The sequence below is a fragment of the Hemiscyllium ocellatum genome, chromosome 19 (genome assembly GCF_020745735.1).
Source record: "Hemiscyllium ocellatum isolate sHemOce1 chromosome 19, sHemOce1.pat.X.cur, whole genome shotgun sequence".
NCBI classification, from domain to species: Eukaryota; Metazoa; Chordata; class Chondrichthyes; order Orectolobiformes; family Hemiscylliidae; genus Hemiscyllium; species Hemiscyllium ocellatum.
Window position 1 is genome coordinate 70,050,331 of NC_083419.1, and position 26,635 is coordinate 70,076,965.

The window sequence follows — 26,635 nt, forward strand, 5'->3', positions numbered from 1 at the left end:
GCCTGCAATGCAGTGCAGAGCTCAGCAAAGCAATCTCAGCAACCACCTGATGAAGGAGCAGCACTCCGAAAGCTAGTGCTTCCAAATAAACCTGTTGGACTATAACCTGGTGTTGTGTGATTTTTAACTTGATACTTACCCAGATTGTCATGAACGATTCTGGACAATTAAACAATTCATTGGAGGAGAAGGCCTCACAAATATTCAATCCTCAACAGTTGGGGAGCCCAGCATTTCATTGCAAAGGATAAGGGTCAAGCATTTGCAACAACCTTTCGCCAGAAGTGCCAAGTGGAAGATACATCTCAGCCACCTCCAGAACTCCCAAGTAACACAGGTACCAGTCTGAAACCCATTTAATCATGTATATCAAGAAATGGTTAGAGGCACCAGATACTGCAAAGGCTATGGGCCCTAACGACATTCCAGCAGTTGCACCGAGGACATGTGCTGCTCCAGAACTAGCTATACTTACAACGTTGTTGTCTCCCTGACAGTGTGGAAAATTTTCCAGTTATGTCCTGAATACAAAAAATAGGACAATTCTAACCCAACCAATTACTACCCTATTAGTTATATGTGATTGTTAGTAAAGTGATGAAAAAGATCATCAGAAGTTTGATCAAGCAGCACTTAATCATCAATAACCTGCTCTATGACACTTAGCTCCTGAACTCATTATAAACATGGACAGCAGTTTAAGTCAAAAGTTAAAGTGAGAGTGGGTTGTTCTTGATATAGAGGTAGGGTTCATCTTAGTGTGGAATTAAGAATCACAATCAAAGCTGATATTTATGGGAATCAGGGGAAAACAAACAGAATTAGTACAATCTGAAGGCCATGAAAAGAGACTTGGGTGGAAGATTACATTGATTGGGACCTAAAGACTGAAGGATCTATCAACAGGGATCATTCCTAGTTTGAGGAGAAAGTGAGGTCTGCAGATGCTGGACATCAGAACTGAAAATGTGTTGCTGGAAAAGCGCAGCAGGTCAGGCAGCATCCAAGGAACAGGAAATTCGATGTTTCGGGCATAAGCCTGAAGGACTTATGCCCGAAACATCGAAGTTCCTGTTCCTTGCATGCTACCTGACCTGCTGTGCGTTTCCAGCAACACATTTTCAGATCTGTCCTAGTTTACTTACATCAACACAATGGTCAAGAAAGCACAATAACGTCTCTACTTCCTCAGGAAGCTGAAGAAATTCAGCATGTCCACAAGGACTCTTAGCAATTTTTGTAGAAGCACCAGAAAAGGCATCCTATCTGTTTGCATCACAGCACAACATGGCAACTACTCTTCTCAAGACTGCAAGAAATTACAGAGAGTCCTGTACACAGCCCAATCAGTCAAGCAAAACAGCCTTCTATCCATTGATTCCATCTATACTTACCACTACCTCAGGAGATATAACCCTCTTCCACCTCTATTGTGCAGAAGATTGTGCTCGAATACACATACAAATATATTCAAGAACAGCTTCTTCCCTGCTGTTATCAGACGTTTGAACAGACTTCTTAGATGTTAATTCTACGACTCTAACACTGCATTCTGCACTTTACACCCTGATGCACTTTGTAAGGTATGATCTGCCTATATTAGCACGCAAAACACCACTTTTCACTGTATCTCAGTTACATGTGATAACAATAAATCAATTTAGAATAAAAGGACAGGAATACAGCACAGGAAATAGTCTCTTGACCCACCAAGCCTGCACCGACACATGATACCTTTCTGAACTTCTTTTATTCATCCGTCAGATACGGGCATCGCAAACTGGCCAGTGTTTACTGTCAATCCCTAGTTTCTCTTGACAAGGTGGCAATGAGCTGCCTTCTTGAACTGCTGCAGTCCACCTGCTTCGAGGAGGGAATTCCAGGATTGTGACTCAGAACAGTGAAGGACCAGCAATATACTTCCAAGTCAGGATGGTGAGTTGCTTGGACTGAAACTTACAGGTCATGGTGTTCCCATGAACCTGCTGCCCTTGTCCTTTAAGATGGAAGTGGTCGTGGGTTTGGAAGGTGCTGCCTTGTAAGGTGGATAAACTCAGAGCATTGATGAGCACATGGGAATATGATAATTGTTACAATCACTGACAGTTCAACATTCTAGGGTATAGATGAAGGGGGTTGATAGAGAGGTGGGACATTGCATTATTGATAAAAGAGACCACCACTGCAATAATGAGGGAGAACATCCTAGAAGGTTCTTCAATAAGAGCTTTGAAATAACAGTGATCATTTAACTGGGGTTAGAAGACAAGTCTCTCAACAGTTGGAGGGAGGGGGGATAGATAAGTACACAAATCAGAGAGGTGTGAGAGGAATAGGGTTACAGTAGTAGGGGATTTCAACTTTGCTAATGTTATCTGCGATTGCCTGATTGTAGAAAGATTAGACGGGACGGAATTTTTAAAGTGCATCCAGTAGAAGTATTTTGTGCCAATACATGGCTAGTCCTATCAGAGACTGGACTGTGGTAGACCTAATGCTAGGGAAAGAAGTCAATCAAGTGGTTGAAGTTTCAGTTGGTGAGCATTTGGGCATGGTGACCATAGCTCTAAGTTTTAAAGTCATTATTGAAAGGGATAAAGGTTGTGCAGAAGTTAAATACCTAAATTTGGGGAATACCAATTTCAATCTTATTAGATGGGATCAAATAGAGTCACAGGTAGATAGGGCAGTGAAGATGGCTTTTGGCGCACTGGCCTTCATCAGTCAGGACACTGAGTATAGAAGTTGGAAAGTTATGTTGCACTTATACAGGACATTGGTGAGGCCCCACTTGGAAGTATTGTGTTCAGTTTTGGTCACATTGTATAGGAAAGATGTTATTAAACTAGAAAGAGTGCAGAAGAAATTTACAAGCATGTTGCCTGGGCTCAAAGGACTGAGTCATAGGGAGAGATTAGACAAGGCAGGACTTTTTTCTTTAGAGCAGTGGAGACTGAGGAGCTACCTGATAGAACAGTATAAGATCAGGAGAAGCACGGATAAGGTGAATGCACTCAAGTCTTTTTCCCCAAGGTAGGGGAATCAAGGACTAGAGGGCATCAGTTTAAGGTTAGAGGGAAAGTATAAAAGGGAACCTGAGGGGCAACTTTTTTTTTTACACAGATGGTGGTATGAGTATGGAATAAGCTGCCAGCGGAAGTGGTTGAGGCAGGTACATTAGCAATATTTAAAAGGCATTTGGATAAATACATGGATAGGAAAGGATTTGAATGATATGGGCCAATTACAGGGAAATGGGGTTAACACAGACAGATATTTTGATCAGCATGGACCAGTTTAGGCCAAAGGGCCTGTCTCTGTGCTGTACAGAGACAGATTGGGAGCAGCAGCTTGCAGGTAAGTCTATATTTTGAAAGTGGGAGCCTTTTAAGAGTTGTACAGTGAGAGTTCAGGGCCAGCATGTTCCTCTAAGAATGAAGGGCAAGTGCAACCAATCCCGGGAACCCTGGACGTCAAGGGAGATTTTGATAAAGAGTAGGAACTGTATGTTAAATAGAGAGCATTAAGAACAGGGGAGGCCCTTCAGGAGTATAGAGAGTATGGGGGGGGGGGGGGGGGGGGGGGGGGGTAGTGCTTAAAAAATTAGGAAGGCAAAGAGAGGCACAAATTACATTTGGCACATAGAATTAAGGAAAATCCTGAAGCATTATATATGGATATTAAGAGCAAGAGGATTACCAGGGAAAGACCTTATAGACCAAAGGGGCAATCGGTGCATGGTGCAAGAGGACAAGGGTGAGGCTTTAAATGAATATTTCACATCTGTACTTACAAACAGCTGGAGATTTCAGTCGGAATGGTGAGGATCAGGGATCATGTTAAGATTAATTAAGGAGGCATGGTGACAGTGGCTAGCAGTGCTGTCTCACAGCACCAGGTGTGTGTGTGCACATTCTCTTTATGTCTGTGTGGGTTTCTGATTTCCTCCCACAGTCCAAACATGTGTAGGATAGGTGGATTAGCTATGGGAAATGTGGGGTTACGGGATATTTGGTGGGTTGTTCTTCAGAGAGTCAGGGTGGACTTGATGGGCCAAATGGCCTCTGCCTGCACTTCCAGGATTCTATCATTTTAGGTGATGTTAGATGTATTAGTGCACATAAATCACCAGGGCATGATGAGAAGGTATCTCAGGTTGCCATGGGAGGCAAGGATGCATAAAAAACATGCTGATAGATAAAACGAAGGAATATCCAAAGGCATTTTATAAATATATTTGGTGGAAGAGATGACCAGGGGGAAGAGTAGGGCTGATTTGGAACCAAATGGGCAAAATGTAACTGAAAATCAGGGAAGAGAACTGTGATATACTTTTTTTTTAGATTAGACTTACAGTGTGGAAACAGGCCCTTGGCCCAACAAGCCCACATCGACCCGCCGAAGCGCAACCCACCCATACTCCTACATTTACCCCTTACCGGGCAATTTAGCTTGACCAATTCACCTGACCCGCACATCTTTGTGACTGTGGGAGGAAACCGGAGCACCCGGAGGAAACCCACGCAGACACGGGGAGAACGTGCAAACTCCACACAGTCAGTCGCCTGAGTCGGGAATTGAACCCGGGTCTACAGGTGCTGTGAGGCAGCAGTGCTAACCACTGTGCCACCGTGCCGCCCACGAATTGAGCAAATCACAAATGGGGGAACGGGTGGACAGATAACTATTGGAAATAATTCTGACGTACAGAATTAATCTCCACTTGGCTAGGCAAGGATCAATAGAGAATAGTTCAGTGTTATTTTGTCAGGGGAAGATTATGTCTGACAGGGTGAGAATCATAGAATCCCCTCCAGTGTGGAAGCAGGCCATGTGGCCCATCCACACTAACCCTGCAAAAAGCATTCCACCCAGACTCAGACCCTTACCCTGTCTCTATAACCCTGCTTTTCCACTGGTCAATACACCTATACACTGCACATTTTTGGACAAGAAGAAGAAAACAGAACATCTGGAGGAAACCTACACAGTCATGGGGAGAACATGCAAACTCCTCACAGATAATCACGGATTGGCTCTGTGAAGCAGCAGTGTAACCACTGAGCCACCATGCCATCCCAGCAGGTTTGGTTGAGTTTTCTGAAGAGGTGACTAGATGTAGGTTATTCAGTAGATGTAGTCTACTAGGCTTCAGTAAGACTTTTGACAAAGTCTTGCATGGCAGACTGGCCAAGAAAATCCCATGGGATCGAGGATAATTTGGCAAATTGGATTCGAAATTGCTTTGTGCCAAGAGGCAGACAATGACAGTCAAAGTAAAACAAATTGCAGATGCTAGAAATCTGAAGCAAAAACAAAATGGGGAATAACTCAGTGGTTCTGGAAGTATCTGTAGAGACAGATGTAATGAAGGTTGAGAGTCCAACGGCCCTTTGTCAGAGCTGATGAAAGATCACTAGACCTAAAATGTTGACTGTTTCTCTCTCCACAGAGAGGTTATTTTTGTGACATGAAGCCTGTGTCCAATGATATGCCATAGGGTTTGGTGCTGCTTCCCTTGCTGTGTGTGGTGTACATTAATGATCTCGACATGAACGTACACTCACAGATGTCATGAAAATTGGTGGCATGGTAAATAATGAGGAGGAAAGCCTTAGACTACACAAGGCAAGGGAGCACATGACGAATGATAGGACCCTTGGTGGTACAAGTGTACCTTGGTTTGCATGTCCACAAATCCTTGAATAAGGTGTTTAAGATTACATGATGGCTACTTGACTTTATTAGTCAAGCCATTGAATACAGGAGTAGGGAGATTATGATGGAGCTGGATGAGACTTTAATTACCCACTGTGTATAGCTCTACTTGCCACAGTGCATTAAGGATTAGACTGCACTCAGGAGAGTGCAGAGGAGGTTCACCAAGATGTTGCCTGGTTGGACCATTTCATCTAGGATTCACACCAGTGTCCACAGTTTCCACAACTGCAACACATTGCCTGCCCAGCCATATCTATTTTATTTAATTAGCCGGGATATTAAATATTTCAAAAGCAAATTTCTTAACTGTACTCTTCAGTTGTAATAACATCTCCTGATTTAAACTGCTGAGCCATGGAATAAATACTTACTAATCAGCGATCCACTTTTCTGACAGTAAACAGATTGAAGGGGCTCTTTGTTCTCACTGCCGTTCTCACATAGGTCTGCTCATCTCTATTAAGCTGCTGATGCTGCACATTTCAGAGAAATGGGGTCCTCCCTGCTCTCATTCTTTTAGATGCTGGTGACTGCCTCCAGGTTCTCCTCGTTCACTCCCGAGTAAGCCTATAGCTTAATACTACTCAGAAGTGATGCCCAATCCCTCCTCAACAAAAGCACACAGTCTCCCGCCATGACGAAAAGAGAGAACTCACAATACAATGCTGAGTTCCAGCAGCTACCATTTCCAAAATTGCAAATGATACAATATTGAGGCAGAGTCAACACTGAAGAACTGTGCAATACATGACAACAAGATATGAATACATTTAAAAAGATTAGGCATGTATGTGTTAAATGTATTGAAGAGTTGATAAGTGTTAGGTTTTACTTTTCCTACCAAAGTGTAAGGAAATTACATGTTAAATTAGAAAATGAGAATCTAAATGGGGTTGAGGAGGGGAAGTGTGTAAGTGTACAAATACACTCATCACAAAGTTATAATGAAGAGTAATAAGGCCATAACAAGAACAAAGCAAACTCTTTTTTTAAAAAAGAGGAACAGGGTTAAGAAGTTAGAGCAGCTAAACTTATGTAAATTTATTTTAAGCCACACTGCAAGAAATTCTAGTCACCGTATTATAGAAGAGAGGCACTGGAAGAAGTACAGAACAGATTGACACTGATGATAGCAAACTGCAAACTTAAAATTACCAAGGACGGATGGCAAGGCTGCGTCCTTTTTAATTTCGTCAACAAACTGCTAAGCTGCGATTTAAAGGATGCCTTCAAAGCACTGGAGGTATTTGAAAGAAGAGAATGTTTCCACTTGTGTGAAGAATACAGCTGGACATTTCAGTGCAAGTTAAGTACCAAGAAATCTAATGTGGAATTGGCAGAAATTTCTTTCCCCAGAGGCTAGGTGGGAACATGAAATTTGCTCTCACAGAAGGAAGTTGAGGTGAATAATATTTAAGTGAAGCTAGACAAGCATTTGAGAGAAGAAGAATAGTGGGTTGCTGATTATTAGAGGAGACTATAGTCAACAGTAACATGGACTGTTTGAGCCGAGGACCTGTTTGTATGCCATATATTCAGTCTAATTCTATGTCCTGTTTTACTGTAGACAGTGGTAAAGCATATCGCTCTATTCCCAAACCACCCAATACCAACAGTCATCATGACAAGTTCCCAAACCAGAGAACCTCAGCGGAGTGGCTAAACTGCCAGTGCAAAGGATTAGGTACACAGTGACACGGTCTCTCTCGATCATAATCTAGCAGTGCCTGAACAGACAGAGGACTAGAGCAGATACCTGCAGGCTGTATTTCATCTCGACATCAGAGTCAGAAAGGTCAGAGGATTTGGACATTCCGTCTCCAAGTTCAGTTTTCATACTTTCGAAAAACCCTGCAAAGAAAAGCAGACTAACTGAGAAGGATTAACTTTTACTGGGTATGAACATCAAAAGATATGGATTGAAGTCAGAAAAGTGAATTGGGTGTATTATTCAGTGATGATCTGATAGAATTCTATTTGGTTCATTACACCATTCATTCATTCTTATTCTCACACATGCTGCAACATCCAGTGTTAACTTTAGTTCATGAGCTTAGTATGTTAATGGCAAGACAAACAGTTATTGCCCTCAAGGAGATGGTAGTGAGCTGCCTTCTTGAACTGCTGCAATCCACATTGCATATGGGCATCCAATGTGCTGTTGGGGAGGGAGTTCCAGCTTCTGACCCAGTGACAATGAAATAACTGACATTATAGTTCCAAGATAACACTGTGTAGCTTTGAGGTGTTTTGCACATATTGCTCTTGTTCTTTCAGCGTAAAGTTTGCAGGTTTGGAAGATGCTGTCAACCTGAAGCTCTGCCACAGGCCTATAATTCTTATTGTTTTCACAGCTTGCAGATACAGGACAACTTTCAAACTGGCAGATGGCAGGAAATCTGGATACATACTAAACAATTAGGACAGAATAATCAACTTAGGAGGGTGAAGACTGGCTAGTTAAACAGCTAGACACATTGCAGATGAAAGTCAACATAACCAGATGTGGTTTTGTTGGGGAGAATGAGAACAACAACAGAATGCGACCATTTAGCATATGAACAAATGAATAAGGAAACAGTAGGCCAATCAGCTCTTCATGTCTGCTCCTCCATGCAATAGGTTCGTGGCTGACCCCATTTTAACCTCAACTCTACTACTCTGCATACACCTGATAACCTTTCATCCCCTCTGCAATTTTAAATCTACCTCTGCTTTAAAAATATTTAAACATTCCGCACCCATTTCCTTCCAAGGAAGGAAACCCCAAGACTAAAGCATATAAAAGAAGAAAGTTGGGGCAGGAGCCATAAACTATTGAAAGTGGTGGGACAAGTTAACAAAACAACTTATAAAGCTTTATAAATAGAGATACTACAATATAAAAACTGGGAGATTATATTAAACCTCTTTCAAACACTAGTTTTGTCTAATTCTGGGCACCACATTTTAGGAAAGGTGTGAAGACCTCTAGACACAGTACGACAGAAATTTACCAGAACAGCTCTCGGGATGAGTGATTACAGGTATGTGGACAGAATAGAGAAGTTAGGATTGTTCTATCTGGAGCACAGAAACATTGAGGAACTTTGATAGAGCTGTTGGGAGGTCAATTGCATGAGGAAAGCATACAGTACTGTAAATGGCAGGACCCTTCGGAGCATTGATATTCAGTGGGATCTTGGGGTGAAAGTCCTAAATGTAGGAATACAAGTAAATAAAGTGGTAAAAAAGGTGTACAGCATAATTGTCTTCATCGGTCATGGCATTAGGTCTAAAAGTTGGCAAATCATGTCGTATAAGACCACATTTGGAGTACTGAGTGCAGTTCTGGTCCCACACAACAGGAAGGATGTAGATGCTTTGGAGAGGATGCAAAAAAGAAATTCACTAAGACAGTGCTGGATTGGAGTGGAAAAGATTTAAGGACATCTTTGCAGGGGTTCCTCAGGGTGGTATCCTCGGCCCAACCATCTTCAGCTTCTTCATCAAAGACTTTATTAAAGTTCCTCCCTCATAAGGGAGGAAGTGGGGATGTTCGCAGGTGATTGCACAATGTTCAGCACCAGTCGCAACTCTAGAGATACGAAAGCAGTTCAAATGCAACAAGATTTGAACAATATCCAGGCAAGGGCTGACAAGTGGCAAGTAACATTTGTGCTAAACAATTGCTAGGTAATGACTACCTTCAATTGTAGTCAGTCAATCTAATCACTACCCCTGACATTCAATGGTTTTACATCACTGAGTCCCCCACTCCTACCATTCTGGGGATTACCATTGACCAGAAACTCAAATGAATTCACTACATCAACACACTGGCTATAAAATTAGGTCATTGGCTAGTAATACTGCAGTGAGTAACTTGCCTCTTGACTCCTGAAAGCCTGTCCACCATATGCAAGACACAAGTCAACAGCATGATGGAATACTCCCCACTTGCCTGGAATGAGTACAGCTCCAATAACATCCAAAATGCCAGGAAAAAGCAGCCTGCTTAATTGGCATTACATCCACAGGCATCCACTCCCTCCACTACCACCACTCCAAAAGCAGCAGTGTGCATTACCTACTAGATGCAGGTCAGAAATTCACCAAAGATCTCTGGACATTCCAAATCCACAACCACTTCCATCTAGAAATAAGAAGGCAACAGATACATACAAACACCACAATTTGCAAGTTCCCCTCCAAGCCACTCACTATCCTGAGTTGGAAACATATCTTCACTATTCCTTCACTATTGCTGGGTCAAGATCCTGGAATTCCCTTCCTCAGGGCATTGTGGGTCAACCTACAGCAAGTGGACTGGAATTTGATTTTATTTATTATTCTCGCAGATACCAAAACATAGTGACAAATATTGTTTTGCATGTCATCCAGCCAAATCATACCTTACATAGGTACACAGAAACAGATCAGAATGCAACACAGCTATAGAGAAAAAAAAATCAACTCTACTATGAGAGGTCCATTCATAAGTCTGATAGCAGTGGGGAAGAAGCTGTTCTTGAATCTGTTTCCAAGCTTTTGTTTCTTCTGCCTGATGGAAGAGGGTGGGAGAGAGTATAACTGGGGTGGGAGGGGTTTTTGATTATGTTGGCTACTTTCCTGAGGCAGCAGGAAGTACAGACAGAGTCAATGGAAGGAAGGCTAGTTTTCAAGAAGGACAAGGCTGCATTCACAGCTCTCTGTAATTTCTTATAGTCTTGGAAAGAGCAGTTGCCATACCAAGGTGTGATGCATCCAGACAGAATGCTTCCTATGGTCATCTATAAAGATCACTGAGAGTCACAGTGGATCTGTTGAACTTCCTTAGCCTACTGAGGAAGTAGATGCATTGGTATGCTTTCTTGACTGTAGCAGCAATGTGAATGGACAAGGACAGATTGATTCCTGATGAAGGGCTTTTGCCTGAAACGTCGATTTCGCTGCTCATTGGATGCTGTCTGAACTGCTGTGCTCTTCCAGCACCACTGATCCAGGACAGATTGTTGGTGATATTTAATCTTAGGAACTTGAAGGTCTCAACTACCTCTACCTCAGCACTTCCACTCCACATCCTGAAGTTGATGACCAGCTCCTTCATTTTGCTGATATTGAGGGAGAGATTGTTGTCTTTACACCATACCAGGAAGCTCTCTTTTTCCTGTACTCTAAGTTGTTAATCTTTGAGATGTGACGACAGTGGCATCATCAGCAAATTTGTAAATGGAGTTAGTGTGAATTTGGCCATACAGATGAGAGAAAGTATAGGACTGCAGCAGTGCAAAGCAACCTTCAAGGGCAACTCGGGACAGGCAATAAAAGGCTAGCCAGCCAGAAATATCCATGTCCAATGAACGAATTTAAAAAAGGTTGGACAACGTTAGATTGTTTCTGCTAGAGTACAGGAGGCCGAGAGGAGACCTGACACAGCATATAAAATTATGAGAGGGATGCATAGGGTGGGTAGTCAGAATCCTTTTCCTAGGGTGGAAATGTCAAATACTAAGGGGCATGGGATTAAGTGAGAGGGGAAATGTTTAAAGGTAATATGCGAGGCAAGTTCTTTCTGCAGAAAGTGGTAAGTGCCTGAAGTGTGCTACCAGGGAGGTGATAGAAACAGATACAATAGGCAAAATTTAAGAGGTACTCAGACAGACAGACACATGAACAGTCAAGAAATAAAAGAATACAGAGCATGTCCAGCCAGATGGGATTAGTTTAGAACAACATCATGGTTGGCAGAGACATGGTGGCCTATTCCTGTGCTGTACTGTTCAATCTTACCAATCAAAAAATGAGCCACTTGTATGTTTCCTAATAGCTAGCTATTGTCTATTCATGCAAATGTTATCCCCTACACCATGAGCTTTATTTTCTACAGTAACCTTGGACGCAGCATCTGATTACATGCCTTATTGAAATTTACATAAAACAGATCCACCAATTCCACTTAATTCAAAGCATATTTCCTTAAAGAACTCCAATTAATTGGTTAAACATTATTTCCCTTTCACAAAATCATAACGATTGTGCCTGATTTTCTTGAACTTATCCAAGTTCTCTGCTAAATTTTTTCTAGTAACAACTGGAATTGTCCCTAACAGATGTTAAACTAATTGGTCAATAGTTTCCAGTTTCCATACATTTTTGAACAAACATTTGCTATTTTCCAATCTAATGGAACATTCTCCAAACCTAGAGAATGGAGGAAGATTTAAAACAAAGCATTAACTATCTCACTATCCACTTACTATATTCTGTTTAATCTTCTGACCTGCCACCCACATTTGATACTATTTTTAATTTCTTTAACTAAGCATGGATGATTGGTTCTCCCCTTATAATTTCTCTTTCTTATTGAAACACATCTAATCATGCTTATTCTGACATATCTTCCTATAATATCTACCACTACATCTTTATTGATCTATTCCTTAATCTAATTTGCTGGTTCACTTTAGCTAGTTATCTTTTCATGCCTTCATAACTGGCTTCGAGTTCCAATTAATAGTACTGGACCAACCCTTCTCTTCCTCAGACTCAATTTAAAATTCATTATGATTGCTGCTGCCAAATGCAACAATGCTATGCCTTTAGATTAGATTAGATTCCCTACAGTATGGAAATAGGCCCTTCGGCCCAACAAGTCCACAGTGACCCTCCAAAGCGTAACCCACCCAGCCCCATTCCCCTACCCTATATTTACCCCTGTCTAATGCACCTAACACTATGGGCAATTTAGTGTGGCCAAGTCACTTGACCTGCACATCTTTGGATTGTGGGAGGAAACCCACACAGACACAGGGAGCATGTGCAAACTCCACACAGACAGTCACCTGAGGTGGGACTCAAATTGGGTCCCTGGCATTGTGAGGCAGCAGTGCTAACCACTGAGCCATTGTGCCGCCCCAGTGTCACAGTATATTTAAGAGGTGTATTTTGTCCTGATTTCTTTTAAAGAAAGAGATTGAACAAGAGGTTGTGAGCAGTCTGTGGTAATAAGCAGCTTGTGAGGCCTTGAAGTTTGTTTTGAAAAGTTGGAACAATAGACGCAGCCAGAGCAGGATTTCTAGTCGAGCTCTCGCAGACCAGGATTTCTAGTTTTTCAGGTTTACTTTTAAGCAACTGCTGTTGGGAGTCTGAAAAGGGTTGGAAGCTGCAGTAAAGGTCTCCCGGCTGCTACTCTCTCTGAATTTTCTCTTGATGTCTTTCCTCATGGGTTTGAGTTACCCGAGAGACAAATTTACTTTCTAAATTTTGCCAAGGGATGTGTTTACAGAATGTTCCTATATTGGAACAGTTAATTAGTATTAGTAACTGTGTCTATTAACCTGTTAAGTTTCGCCAATAGAGGTAAGTTATTCTAAGTTCTTCTTTCTTTTGAATTTGAAATATTATGTTTGAGTAAATTATATTTTGCGTAATATCAAGTAGTTTGACTAGTCGAATTGCATCTAGAACACATCACTTTACATTTGCCTTTACAATAAGAAAAAGTTAGGGTCTAGGATACCTTCTTAAAATAGGTCTGGTCTGGTCCATAACACAAGGATTGCCTTCATTTTTTGATCATTAAATCAATCTTAGTATAGTCTCCATTCTGGAAGAATCGAATAGATGCTCTTCTCAGAAACTTCATATTCCTCATCTAGGTTAACCTCTCCCATCTAATTATTCCAACCTAAGTAATAATTCAAATCTCCCATGATTTCTGCCATGCATTATCATTAGTTCTTCCTTTATGCTTCATCCCGCCTGTGCTTACTGGTACTGGACGTAGATATCTCAGGGTAAAATTGTTGTTGAATGTTCCAGAGTTTAGACGTTTCAAAAAGAATGGGGTCGGGGGGGAAGATAAAGGTGGTGGAGGTGTGGCATTGCTAATCAGGGATAGTAACACAGCTGCACAAAAGGAAATCATCAAGGAGTGTTTCTCTACAGGGAGTCAGAATGGGTAGAAGTCAGAAACAATAAAGCAGCAGTTACTTTATTGGGAGTTTTCTACAGGCCCCCATCAGCAACAGACACAGAGGAGCAGATCTGGAGGCAGACTTTAGAAAGGTGCAGAAGTAACAGAGTTTTTGTCATGGGTGAGTTTAACTTCCCTAATATTGATTGGAACCTACTTAGTTCAAATAGCTTGGATGGAGCAGTTTTTGTCAGGTGTGTCCAGAAAGGGTTCCTGATGGATTATGTAGATAAGCTAACTAGAGGGGAGGCCATATTGACTTAGTGCTTCGCAACCAACCATGCCTGTTGTCAGATCTCTCTGTGCGAAAGCATTTCGGTGACAGTGATCACAACTCCATGACCTTTACTATAATCATGGAGACAGATAGGAACAGACCGTATGGGAAAGTATTTAACTAGAGGAAGGGGAATTACAATGCTATTAGGCATGATCTAGAGTGCCTAAATTTGGAACAGATGCTCTCAGGGAAATGTAAGACAGAAATGTGATGGTTATTTAGGAAGCACTTGTTGATAGTTCTGGACAGGTTTGTCCCACTGAGGCAAGGAAGGAATAGGTAGATTGAAAGAACCTTGGGTGACAAAGGATGTGGAACATCTAGTCATGAGGAAGAAGGAAGCTTACGCAAGGTTGAGGCGGCAAAGATCAGATAGGACTTAAGGGTTACAAGCTAGCCCAGGAAGGAACTGAAGAATGGATTTTGGAAAGCTAGATGAGGGCATGAATAAGTCTTAGCAGGTAGAATTAAGGAAAACTTTAAAGCATTCTACACATGCATGAGGAACAAAAGAATGGCCAGAGTGAGGGTTGGGCCAATTAGGGATACTAGAGGGAACCTGCACCTGAAATCAGATGTAGCAAAGGTCCTTAATGAATACTTTGCTTCAGTATTCACTACGAAGAGGGACCTTGATATTTCAGATGACAGCGTGAAACAGACTAATATGCAAGAACAGGTTGATGTCAGGAAGGAGGATGTGTTGAAAATTTTGAAAAACAGAAAGACAGATAAATCCCCTGTGCAGGATAGGATATAATCTAGGTTACTACAAGAAGTGAGGGAAGAGATTGCTGTGCCTTTGGCAATGATCTTTGCATCCTCACTGTCCACTAGATGATTGGAGGATGGCAAATGTTATTCCCTTGTTCAACAAAGGGAACAGAGATAATTCTGTTACTGGGAATTACTGACTAGTCAGTCTTAGATCAGTGGTGGGCAAAAGCATTAGAAAGGATTCTGAGAGACAGGATTTATGAATACTTGGAAAACCATAGTTTGATTAGAGATAATCAACATGCCTCACAAACCTGATTGAATTATTTGAGGATGTGACAAAACATGTTGATGAAGGTAGAGCAGTGGATGTGGTGTACATGGATTTTAGCAAGGCATTTGATCAGACTCCCCATGGTGGACTCATTCAGAAAGTAAGGAGGCATGGGTTACAGGGAAATTTGGCTGTCTGGGTACAGAATTGGCTGGCTCATTGAAGACAAAGTGTGGTGGTAAATGTAAAGTGTTCAATCTGGAGCTTGGTGACCAGTGGTATTCTACAGGGATCTGTTCTGGGATCTCTGCTCAGTTTTGTAAATTACTTGGATAAGGAAATGGAAGAGCTGAAAATGTGTTGCTGGTTAAAGCACAGCAGGTCAGGCAGCATCCAAGGAACAGGAAATTCGACGTTTCGGGCCAGAGCCCTTCATCAGGAATGAGGAGAGGGTGCCAGGCAGGCTAAGATAAAAGGTAGGGAGGAGGGACTTGGGGGAGGGGCGATGGAGATGTGATAGGTGGAAGGAGGTCAAGGTGAGGGTGATAGGCCAGAGTGGGGTGGGGGCGGAGAGGTCAGAAAGAAGATTGCAGGTTAGGAGGGCGGTGCTGAGTTCAAGGTGGGGGGAGGGGAAATGAGGAAACTGGAGAAATCTGAGTTCATCCCTTGTGGTTAGAGGGTTCCCAGGCGGAAGATGAGGCGCTCTTCCTCCAACCGTCGTGTTGTTATGTTCTGCCGATGGAGGAGTCCAAGGACCTGCATGTCTTCGGTGGAGTGGGAGGGAGGGTTAAAGTGTTGAGCCACGGGGTGGTTGGGTTGGTTGGTCCGGGTGTCCCAGAGGTGTTCCCTGAAGTGTTCCGCAAGTAGGCGGCCTGTCTCCCCAATATAGAGGAGGCCACATCGGGTGCAGCGGATGCAATAGATGATGTGTGTGGAGGTGCAGGTGAATTTGTGGCGGATATGGAAGGATCCCTTGGGGCCTTGGAGAGAGGTAAGGGAGGAGGTGTGGGCGCAAGTTTTGCATTTCCTGCGGTTGCAGGGGAAGGTGCTGGGAGTGGAGGTTGGGTTGGTGGGGGGTGTGGACCTGACGAGGGAGTCACGAAGGGAGTGGTCTTTGCGGAACGCTGATAGGGGAAGGGAGGTAAATATATCCCTGGTGGTGGGGTCCGTTTGGAGTTGGCGGAAATGACGGCGGATGATACGCTGTATACGGAGGTTGGTGGGGTGGTAGGTGAGAACCAGTGCGGTTCTGTCCTGGTGGTGGCTGGAGGGGCGGGCCTCAAGGGCGGAGGAGTGGGAAGTGGAGGAGATGCGGTGGAGGGCATCGTCGATCACGTCTGGGGGGAGTCTGCGGTCCTTGAAGGAGGCCATCTAGGCTGTACGGTATTGGAACTACTTAAGGAAATGGAAGAGTGGGTTTGCTGATGACAGGAAGGTTGGTGGAGTTATGGATAGTGTGGAGGGCCATTGTTGGTTGCAACAGGACATTGACAGGATGTAGACCTGGACTGATAAGTGGCAGGGGGAGTTCAACTTGGAAAAGTATGAAGTTATTCACTTTGGAAGGTCGAATTTGAATTTAGAATACAGGGTTAAAGGCAGGATCCTTGGCAGTGTGGAGGAACAGAGGGATCTTGGGATTCATATCCATAGATCCCTCAAAGTTGCCAACCAGGACGATAGGGTTTTTAATTTGATTTATTTATCATCATGTGTATTTGTTGAATTTTCGGAAGGCTTTTAATAAGGTCCCTTGTAAGACATTAGTGGGCAAAGTTAAAGCACATGGGATGGCGGTTAATATATTGGCATAAATTGATAATTGGTCAACAGACAGGGAATGCATAGTGAGAATAAATGGGGCTTTTTCTGGGTAGCAAGTAGTGACTACTAAGATATTGCAATAATCACTGCTTTACAAATAAATATTTTATAAACAACATGGATGAGGGAACCAAATGCAACATTTTCTAGTTTGATGACACAAATCTTGGCAAGATTGAGATGTAGGAGGCGGCGACTAGGAGGCTAAGCGATTTGGGCAAGCACATGGCAGATAGAGTAACACATGGACAAATGTGAAGCTGTACATTTCTGTGAGAAAAACAAAAAGGCAGAGTATTATATAAATTGTTATATGTTGGGAAGTGTGGACATACAAAGGGATCTGGGTGCCCTTGTATGCCAGACTCAAAGTAAACAGACAGATGTAACAAACAATCAAGAAGGCTAATAGTATTTTACTCTTCACTGCAACAGGATGTGAGTTCAGAACTACCTTACTGCAGTTATACAAGGACTTGATGAGACTGCACCTATAGCTAAAAATCACAACACCAGGTTATAGTTCAACAGGTTTATTTGGAGGCACTGGCTTTCGAAGCACTCCATCAGGTGGTTGTGAAACACCTGATGAAGATGCAAAATTTCAAAAGCTGGTGTCTCCAAATAAACCTGCTAGGACTATAACCTGGTGTTGTGAAATGTTTAATTTTATCCCCCCCAGTTCAACACCAGCTCCTCCAAACCATGTACCTATAGCATTAGAGCCATAGAGGTGTACAGCATGGAGACAAACCCTTAGATTCAACTCGTCCATGTCAACCAGATATCCTAACCTAATCTAGTCCCATTTTCCAGCACTTGGCCATATCCCTATAAACCCTATATTCATATACCTATCCAAATGCCATTTAAATGTGCTAATTGTACCAACCTCCACCACTTTCTCTGGCAGCTCATTCCAAAAACACACCACCCTCTGTGTGAAACAGAGGGACCCTTTGGTCCCTTATAAATTTTTCCCCTCGCACTATAAACATATGCCACCTATTTCTGGACACCCCTCACCACCAGCACCACCCCCCCCCCCCCCTCCATCTCAGGGAAAAGACTTTATCTATTTACCTTATCCATGCCCCTCAAGATTTTATAAACCTCCATAAAGATCACCCCTCAGCCTCCAACACTCCAGAGAAAAGAGCTCCAGCCTATCCTTGTACATCTTTTCTACCCTTTCAAGTTTCACAACATCCTTCTGATAGGAGGGAGACCAGAATTGTACACAATATTCCAACAGTAGCCCAACCAATGTACTGTACTTCTGCAACATGACCTCCCAACACCTACATTCAATGCTCTGACCGATAAAGGAAGGCATACTAAATGCCTTCTTCACTATCTAATCTACATGTGATTTCACTTTGACAGAACTATGAACCTCCACTCCAAGGTCTTTTTGTTCAGCAATACTCCCCAGGATTGGTTGTTGCAGGTTTAGTCCCCCTACCTAAGGAAGGGAGTGCAGCGGAGGCTCACTAGCCTAGTTCTAGGAATGGCAGGATTGTTCTTGAAGAGTTTCTTTCAATCGGGCCTGCAATCTGATTGAAATGCAGTTTAGGGAATCTGACTGAAATGCACAGAATTCTAACACAGCTGGACAGTGAAGAAGTTCTCCCTGACAATGGAGTCCAGAACCAGGGCAGACAGTCTCATGACAGGGGTAGGCCATTTAGGACTAAGAGGAGGAAAGATTTCTTTAATCAAAGGGTAGTGAATCTATGAAATTCTCTAATCACAGAAAGTTGTGGAGGCCAAGTCACTGAACATATTATAGAAAGAGACAGACTTTATTTCGATTTTAAAGGTATCAATGGTTATGGGGAGAGAGTGGAAATATGGTATTGAGCTGGAGGATCAACCGTGATCACATGAAGTTGATTTTTTTTTAGGAGCAAGCTTGAAGGAACAAATGACTTAGTCTTAGTTTCTATTCACTTTACACTGACTATTCAGAAATGCTTCTCTCGTTCTTCCCTGTTGGTGGTACCTGCATGGACCACAAAAGACTGTCTTTTACTGCCCTTACTCGAATAGCTTCCTATACCACAGTGCAATGATCATTTAGAACAACCACCTGCAGACCTCACTCTCATCCAGACAAAATGAAAGAACCTCAAAACTATTGGGACAATTGCAAAGTTGAGGCTCCTGCACTTCTACCCTTCAGTCTCCTTTCCAACCACACTCGCAGTCTCAGCTTCTTCCCTGACCACTGATAAAACCAAAAGATTTTTATTCCAGAGTGGTGTAATAAAGAGGAACAACTTCCCACTCCTCCATGATTTATCTGCAATTGCTCTATCGAACCACCATCACTCAGCAGTCCCTCCCAACTCCACACCCAGCAGTCCCTCCATTTGTAATTGAATGTTGAAGATGGTAGATGTGGTGCCAATCAAGCAGGCTGTCTAGTTCTGAATGGTGTCAATCTTCTTAAGTGTTGTTGGAGTTGCACCCATCCAGGCAAGAGAGAAGTATTCCAACACACTTCTGACTTGTGCCTGAAAGATGGTGGACAGGCTTTGGAAAGTCAGGGGAGAGTTGCTTGCTGCATTATTCCTAGCTTCTGACTTGCTCTTGTAACTACTGTGTTTACGGGGCAAGTCCAATTGAGTTTCTGTTCAATGGTAACCCCCAGGATGTTGATAGAGAGTCAAGGTCATTTCTGGTTGGAGGTGGCCATTGCCTGGCATTTGTGTGGCACGAGTGTTATTTGCCACTCATCAGCACAATTCTGGATATTTGTCAACTTTTCAATCAACTTTCACCCCATTCACCCACAATCTTTTCCGTTTCCACTCCTACCAATTCATTATCAGCATCCTATTGTTTTGTAACTTCTGGTACAAAGTGTCAGCTAAGTATTCTAGTTAGCATTGGTCTGTTTAAGCTCATGACAGCAGAATGCCCCTAGTCAAGCTGTTTCAGTTCAACTCTATGCTGGAATTTACCCAGCAATGTGAAACAATACCCAACATATTCCTGACGGTAGTGGTCTGAGGTGCAACCATCTTCATCTTCTTTATCAATGACTTTCCCTCCATCATAAGGTCAGAAGCGAGGATGTTCACTAATAATTATAGTGTTCAGGACCATTTATGACTCCTCAGATATGGAAACAATCCATGTTTAAATGAAGAGCCAGGTAAAGACCATCTCAACAAAGAAACAATCCAACATCTTACCTTGAGATTGAATGGCATTACAATAACTGAATTTCCCACTTTCAACTTCCCCATGGTTATGAGTGACTTGAAATTGAACTGTTTCAGCCATAGACTAGAGAAGGTCAAAAGTTGGGAATTCTGCAGTGAGTACTTCTTGGCTGTCCATTATCTACACATCAAATGTCAGAAGTTGATGGAATACCCTTCACTTGCCTGGATAAGTGCAGCTTCAACAACACTGAAGATACCTGACGCCATCCAGGACAAAGTATGCTCGATTGGCACCACATCCACTCTCAACAAGATGCACTACAGTAACTTAGCAAGCATCCACCTACAAAATGCTCCAAACAAACAACCTCTTCAACTGAGAAGGGCAGAAGATGCATGAAATAACAACCTGCAAGTAACACTTCAAGCCATACATCATTCCCACTTGGAACAATAATCACTATTCCTTCACTGTTGCTGGGTCAAAATCCTAGAGCTCCCCAACAGCACTGTGGTGCTGTAAAGTTCAAGAAGGCAGCTGACCACCCCCTTTTCAGGACAATTAGGGATGTACAATAAATGATAGCCTAGCCAGTCATGTCTTTACGAAGTTAGGTGGACAGGCAGGTAGTACTGAGGAAGTGGGGAGACTACAGAAGGATCTAGACAGGTTGGGAGAGTGGTCCAGGAAATGGCTGATGGAATTTAACGTGAGCAAGTGCGAGGTCTTGCACTTTGGCAAAAAGAATAAAAGCATAGACTACTTTCTAAATGGTGAGAAAATTAGTAAAGCCAAAGTACGAAGGGATCTGGGAGTGCTAGTCGAGGATTCTCTAAAGGTAAACATGCAGATTGAGTCCGTGATTAAGAAAGCATATGGCATATGGTGTACTGGGCTTTATTGGCAGAGGAATTGAGTTCCGGAGTCCTGAGGTCATGTTGCAGTTGTATAAGACTCTGGTGAGGCCTCATCTGGAGTATTGTGTGCAGTTTTGGTCGCCATACTATAGGAAGGATGTGGAAGCTTTAGAACGAGTGCAGAGGAGGTTTACCAGGATGTTGCCTGGAATGGTAGGAAAATCTTATGAGGAAAGGCTGAGGCACTTGGGGCTGTTCTCATTGGAGAAGAGAAGGTTTAGGGGAGATCTGATAGAAGTGTATAAGATGATTAGGGGTTTAGATAGGGTAGATACTAAGAACCTCTTACCGCTAATGGAGTCAGGTGTTACTAGGGGACATAGCTTTAAATTAAGGGGTGGTAGGTATAAGGACAGATGTTAGGGGTAGATTCTTCACACAGCGGGTTGTGAGTTCATGGAATGCCCTGCCCGTATCAGTGGTGAACTCTCCTTCTTTATGGTCATTTAAGCGGGCATTGGATAGGCATTTGGAAGTTATTGGGCTAGTATAGGTTAGGTAGGATTCGGTCGGCGCAACATCGAGGGCCAAAGGGCCTGTACTGCGCTGTATCCTTCTATGTTCTTCTATGTAAAGCAAATGCAATGTTGTCTCTTATCTCAAGAGGGTTGGAATATAAAAGCAGAGATATGCCACTGAGACTTTATAAAGCTCTGGTTAGGCCCCATTTGGAGTACTGTGTCCAGTTTTGGTCCCCACACCTCAGGAAGGACATACTGGCACTGGAACGTGTCCAGTGGAGATTCACATGGATGATCCCTGGAATGGCAGGTCTAACATATGAGGAACGGCTGAGGATCCTGGGATTGTATTCGTTGGAGTTTAGAAGATTGAGGGGAGACTTAATAGAGACGTACAAGATAATACATGGCTTGGAAAGGGTGGACGCTAGGAAATTGTTTCCGTTAGGCGAGGAGACTAGGACCCGTGGACACTGCCTTAGAATTAGAGGGGGTCAATTCAGAACAGAAACGCGGAGACATTTCTTCAGCCAGAGAGTGGTGGGCCTGTGGAATTCATTGCCACAGAGTGCAGTGGAGGCCGGGACGCTAAATGTCTTCAAGGCAAAGATTGATAGATTCTTGTTGTCTCGAGGAATTAAGGGCTACGAGGAGAACGCTGGTAAGTGGAGTTGAAATGCCCATCAGCCATGATTGAATGGTGGAGTGGACTCGATGGGCCGAATGGCCTTACTTCCACTCCAATCTTATGGTCTTATGTCATGAGCAGGTTAAAAACGCCATAATCAAAGGTACTGCTTTAATCAAGTCCAGTGGATGTGTACACAGACTTACTGTTCAATGGATTTTCAGATTCTAATTTCTCGTCCTCACAATCAGAGCTATCTGCTTCATGTAGCTTATTACACCGGTCATCTGACTGGTCCTCTTCTTCAGCTTCACTGTCTGTGCTGCATTGATCGAATTCTAACTCATCCCTGTTATGACTGAAGGTTTAAAAAAAATTCAACAGGTTATAACAGTGAGTGGGAACACACACCAGAATGCATTTATGGGGGTCAAAAGAAGCAAAGGAGAAGATTTCCTAAATATAGCATAAGATGGAAAAAGACCATCCATTGCTCCCGCGGTTATGTTCCATAGACATGCTGCTGCTAAGTGGGACTCAGTTTTGGCTTCCCCTTGAGATTTATGGGTACGTAAATCAGTGCCCAGCTAAATTTGGCTGTGCCAGGCAATGCATGACGCAGGACGGCCAAGCAACAGGTAAAAGTGTTTCAAACCTCTTTCAATATTCAAACAGGAAGGTAATGAGATATGGCATATTAGAACTGATCAGCCCAAGAGGAGATTTAATTCAGCTTTTTAATGCAATGCATTTTGTAGCCAATTGACTAACAGTGACAAGGAATTTCAATTTTCACAAAGTAAGGAGCGAGGGAGAGGGGCTAAGTGAACTTTCCTAAACACAGTTTTGTAGTTTGGAATATGTGCAACAAAGAGTGATTGAGGTAGGAGACCACCATGTCTGTTATGGACAAAGATTTGAAGCAGAGTCAAATACAACATTACAATAAGAGAAGTTGGTGAATTTAAGGTGAAGCGATCAAGAATTGAGCTGGCACAGATAAAACAAAAGGCCAAATTGTCTGTCTGTGCTTCTCACACACAAAGCTCTCTCAACGTGCTGTGCCTTGGTTCCAATGCTCCCGCAGTTATGTTCCGTGGATATGCTGCTGAGGTCCACAGGAAGTGGCAAACTAGGAAGATGGATGAAGGAGTGGAACTATTTTCAATGCAAGATCTTTTAATACTTATAATATTCTACATCTTGGCACATACCTAATAATCCTCCCTTTTGAAAGCACCAATTGCAAGTTATTGTCACTGGGGCCTTTCTCAGCTCCTGAAGATGGTGATGAGGATTTGCTGATCTTTACTCTCAATGTGGAGCTAGACATATTGTCCTATTAATGAAACACATTCATAGATACATTAGTAGGGAAATTTGTTACACTATGTTAAAGATGAAGTGCTGAGTTGTACACCACCCACCTCACCCCACTGGGCCATCTCCATTTTCTTCAACACAGCTCGAGTGTGGAGCTCCAGAATGTCCAGGTCCGAGTGTATCCTGTTTGAGGGGTCTCTCAGCCTCCTGCATTTCCGCTTGCCTGGGCTTACAGTGGAGGGAGAACTTTTGTCCTGAGTGACTCGTGTGGCTGGCACTGTGGCAGTGATTCCCTGAGACTTTACGGGTTTATTTCCTGTGTTCATCTCCTGCAGAAACAAATGCAGAAGTTTTATACAAAAAAAGAGAGATCTCGATACAGAGAACGTGAAGGCACAAGGATCATCCAAATAAATCTCTACACTGATTACAGTTGGTAGTCATCTATACTCTGGAAAATTCCAGAGAAATTCCAGGGGAAAGTCAGTGAATGCACAGTGACAGACACTTAAGCAGAACTTTCAAAATGCTCAGGAGGAAGAGCAGTTGTCAAGACCTGATGGCCTGCATTCAAGAGTTTTAAAAGGACATTTTTACAGAGATAGTGGAATTGTTAGGACAAAATGTTCCATAACTGGCAACATAAAAATACATTGGAAGGATGTGACCAGGATGTCACAAGAGTCTGTAGAGAGATACAGACAGGTTAAGCAAATAGGCAAACATTTGGCAGACAGAACATAAAAGGAGGAATGGGAGAGTTTGCACTTTGGCAGGAGGAATAGAGGAGTTGAACTTTACTTAAATGTAGAAAAATTGCAGAAAACTAAAGATCAATGAGATGTGAGTGTCCGTGAGTCACAAAAAACTAGTATCCAAGTTTAGCAGATAGTGGGGAAGGCAAACAGAATGTTAGCCTTCATTTCAAGGGAATGGAGAATAAAAGTACGCTGATTTTACTATAATTATACAAGGCATGAGTCAGGCTACTGTGAAGTGCTTTGGACTCTGACCTAAGGAAAGATATACTGGCCCTGGAGAGAAGGTTCACTAGGCTGATAACAGTTATGAAAGGATTATTTTGTGAGGAGAGGCTGATTAGATGTGGCTTGTACCTCATTGGAGTTTAGAAAAATGAAACATGACATTATTGAAACATAGGAGATTCTTATGGGACATGACAGGGTAGAAGAAGAAAGAATGTTTCCCCTTGTGGAAAAGTCTTGAGCCAGAGGGCATTATCTCTAATTAAGTAGTCGTACATGTAAAACAGAAATGAGCAGGAATTTCTTCTCTCAGAGGATAGTGAATCCGTGGTATTCGTTACCGCAGAGGGCTGTTGAGGCGGAGTCATTAAGTACATTCAAGACTGAGACAGGCAGAGTTTTAATCAGCCAAGAAAGAGTGTTACGGGGAAAAGGCAAGAAAGTAGAGTGACGGTTATCAGATCAAACATGATAACATTGAACGGCTTTCTTTTGCTCGTATGTCTTATGGTCTTATTCTGGGAGAATTCCAATGGATTGGAAAACTGCTAATATGATAGTTCTATTCAAGATGGAGGAAGACAGAAAGCATAAAACTAGGTAATCCAACATCTGTTGATTGAAAAATGCTACAGTCCATTATTAAGGAAGAAATGGCATAATATTTTAAAAAGCCTGAAGCAATCAAACAGTCAACGTGCTTTTTAAAAATGGAGCTTAATGTTTGCCAAATTTGCTGCAGCTCTTTGAAGATACAACAAGCAGAGTTGATAAGGGGAAACTTGCAGATGTGGTGTATTTAGATTTCAAGAAGGCATTCAATAAGGTGACAGATAAAAAAGTACAAGATAGGAGCTGTACCTCATTGAAACTTATTTAAAAAAACCTTTAATGATTAGGCAGGATAGAGGCTTCCCCACACTGGGGAGTTTAGAACAAGGGGACATAATTTAAAAATAAGGGGGATGGCATTTAAGACCAAGATGAAGAGACTTACTTTATTAAGAACATTGTGACCATTTGGAATTATCTACCCCACCACGCTTTAAAAATGCTCAGTCTTTGAATTTATTTAAAGTCAAAATTGATGAATGTTTGATTATCAATGGTGTAATGGGTTATTAGGGGGATATGGGTAAAAGGCCATGAAATGGTCTGTCAGTCATGACCATGTTAAATGGCAGTGCAGAACAACAGGTTGACTGGCCTGTTCCTGTTCTTACGATTCTGACAGTCAAGTTCAGTGAACTTGGTTTTGAATTCAAAATTTGAATCTCATCTATCGCGATGCTTCTACCTTTTACAAAATAGGACAATCAGAGACTATTTGCAATGATTTACAAGGTTGACCTTATAATTCAATTGCAATGTTACCTGAAGTTTAGAGAGGCAAGTTACATCAGTGTACAAAGAAAATGATTTTGCAGAGAACCATTGCCTTCTGTCCTTCCTGCCTAACAAAACTCACACCATCACAATTAGTGCTCCAACAGGTCAACTTAAGTTGTTGCTGCTTTTACCTCCACAAAGCGAATTTCCTTGCTGAGTTCTTTGATCAGCTGCCCTGGTCTGATATGATCTGGGATTTCATATGGGCGGTCAATCAAGCCCTATAGTCAGAACATACACAAAAAGGAGGATTTTAAAAGTGTTCTTAAATGAATGTGCCACCCTTACAGGAATAACCGAGAGCATGTTGACCAGAACCACCCCCAGATGAAACACATCCAAGGCTATTAAGGGAAGCAAGAAAAGAAATAACAGAAGCTCTGCTAATAATTTCCCAAACTCTCAGACTACAAATACTGATGTCAGTTTAAACAGCGGCTCATAGTTTTAAAAGGGAGCTAGGGACAGACAGAGTTATTAGTCAACGTGACCCGTTGCCCCTGCATACTTTAGAATCATGAAACTAAATGTTTTTGGTTCTCCCAAACCCTTCTGAAGTGAATGACTTTACACTTTCTTTGTTAAATTCAATATGCTCGTACATTTCACTATTTTATCCTTGAATTGGAGTCAGTGGGCATCAGCCTCACTTCCAAATTTTGTATCATAGGCAAATTTTGAAATTTTACTTCACGCTTGAACAGTAATATGTACCCTAGGAGGTGCTGGGTCTGAGCTGGGAAACATCACTGCCTTCCAGCCTCCAGTCAGAAAGTGCATCCAACCTGACTTGCTATTTTCTATCCTCAATTGTTCAAATTTTCTTTTGACCCTACTTGGAAGGCTTTCAAGCCTTACCCACCAAAGATGTAAAACTGATATCCTGTGGTTCAGCATTCCCCTGAATCCTTGCTTGACCAAAAGAGTGTTTTATTCACTTTCCAGTTCTTTGGTACCTCTCATAGATCTTAAAGATTACCA

General features: G+C 42.4%; 1 protein-coding gene across 4 annotated transcripts in view; it reads right to left on the reverse strand.

Annotated features, from left to right (window-relative positions):
• LOC132825028 (lysine-specific demethylase 7B-like) overlaps positions 1-26,635 on the reverse strand; it is a 97,362-nt gene that overhangs the window by 28,243 nt on the left and 42,484 nt on the right. For all 4 annotated transcript variants that reach the window (XR_009645739.1, XM_060840031.1, XM_060840032.1 and 1 more), the window contains exons 11-15: positions 25,786-25,875; positions 23,384-23,608; positions 23,171-23,295; positions 22,163-22,314; positions 7,478-7,572 (exon numbers count right to left, since the gene is read on the reverse strand). Coding sequence is in view for 3 of the 4 variants with exons in the window: in XM_060840031.1 (XP_060696014.1) it covers positions 7,478-7,572; positions 22,163-22,314; positions 23,171-23,295; positions 23,384-23,608; positions 25,786-25,875 (687 nt within the window). In the remaining variant the exon portion in view is untranslated. The remainder of the gene's footprint in view (positions 1-7,477; positions 7,573-22,162; positions 22,315-23,170; positions 23,296-23,383; positions 23,609-25,785; positions 25,876-26,635) is intronic.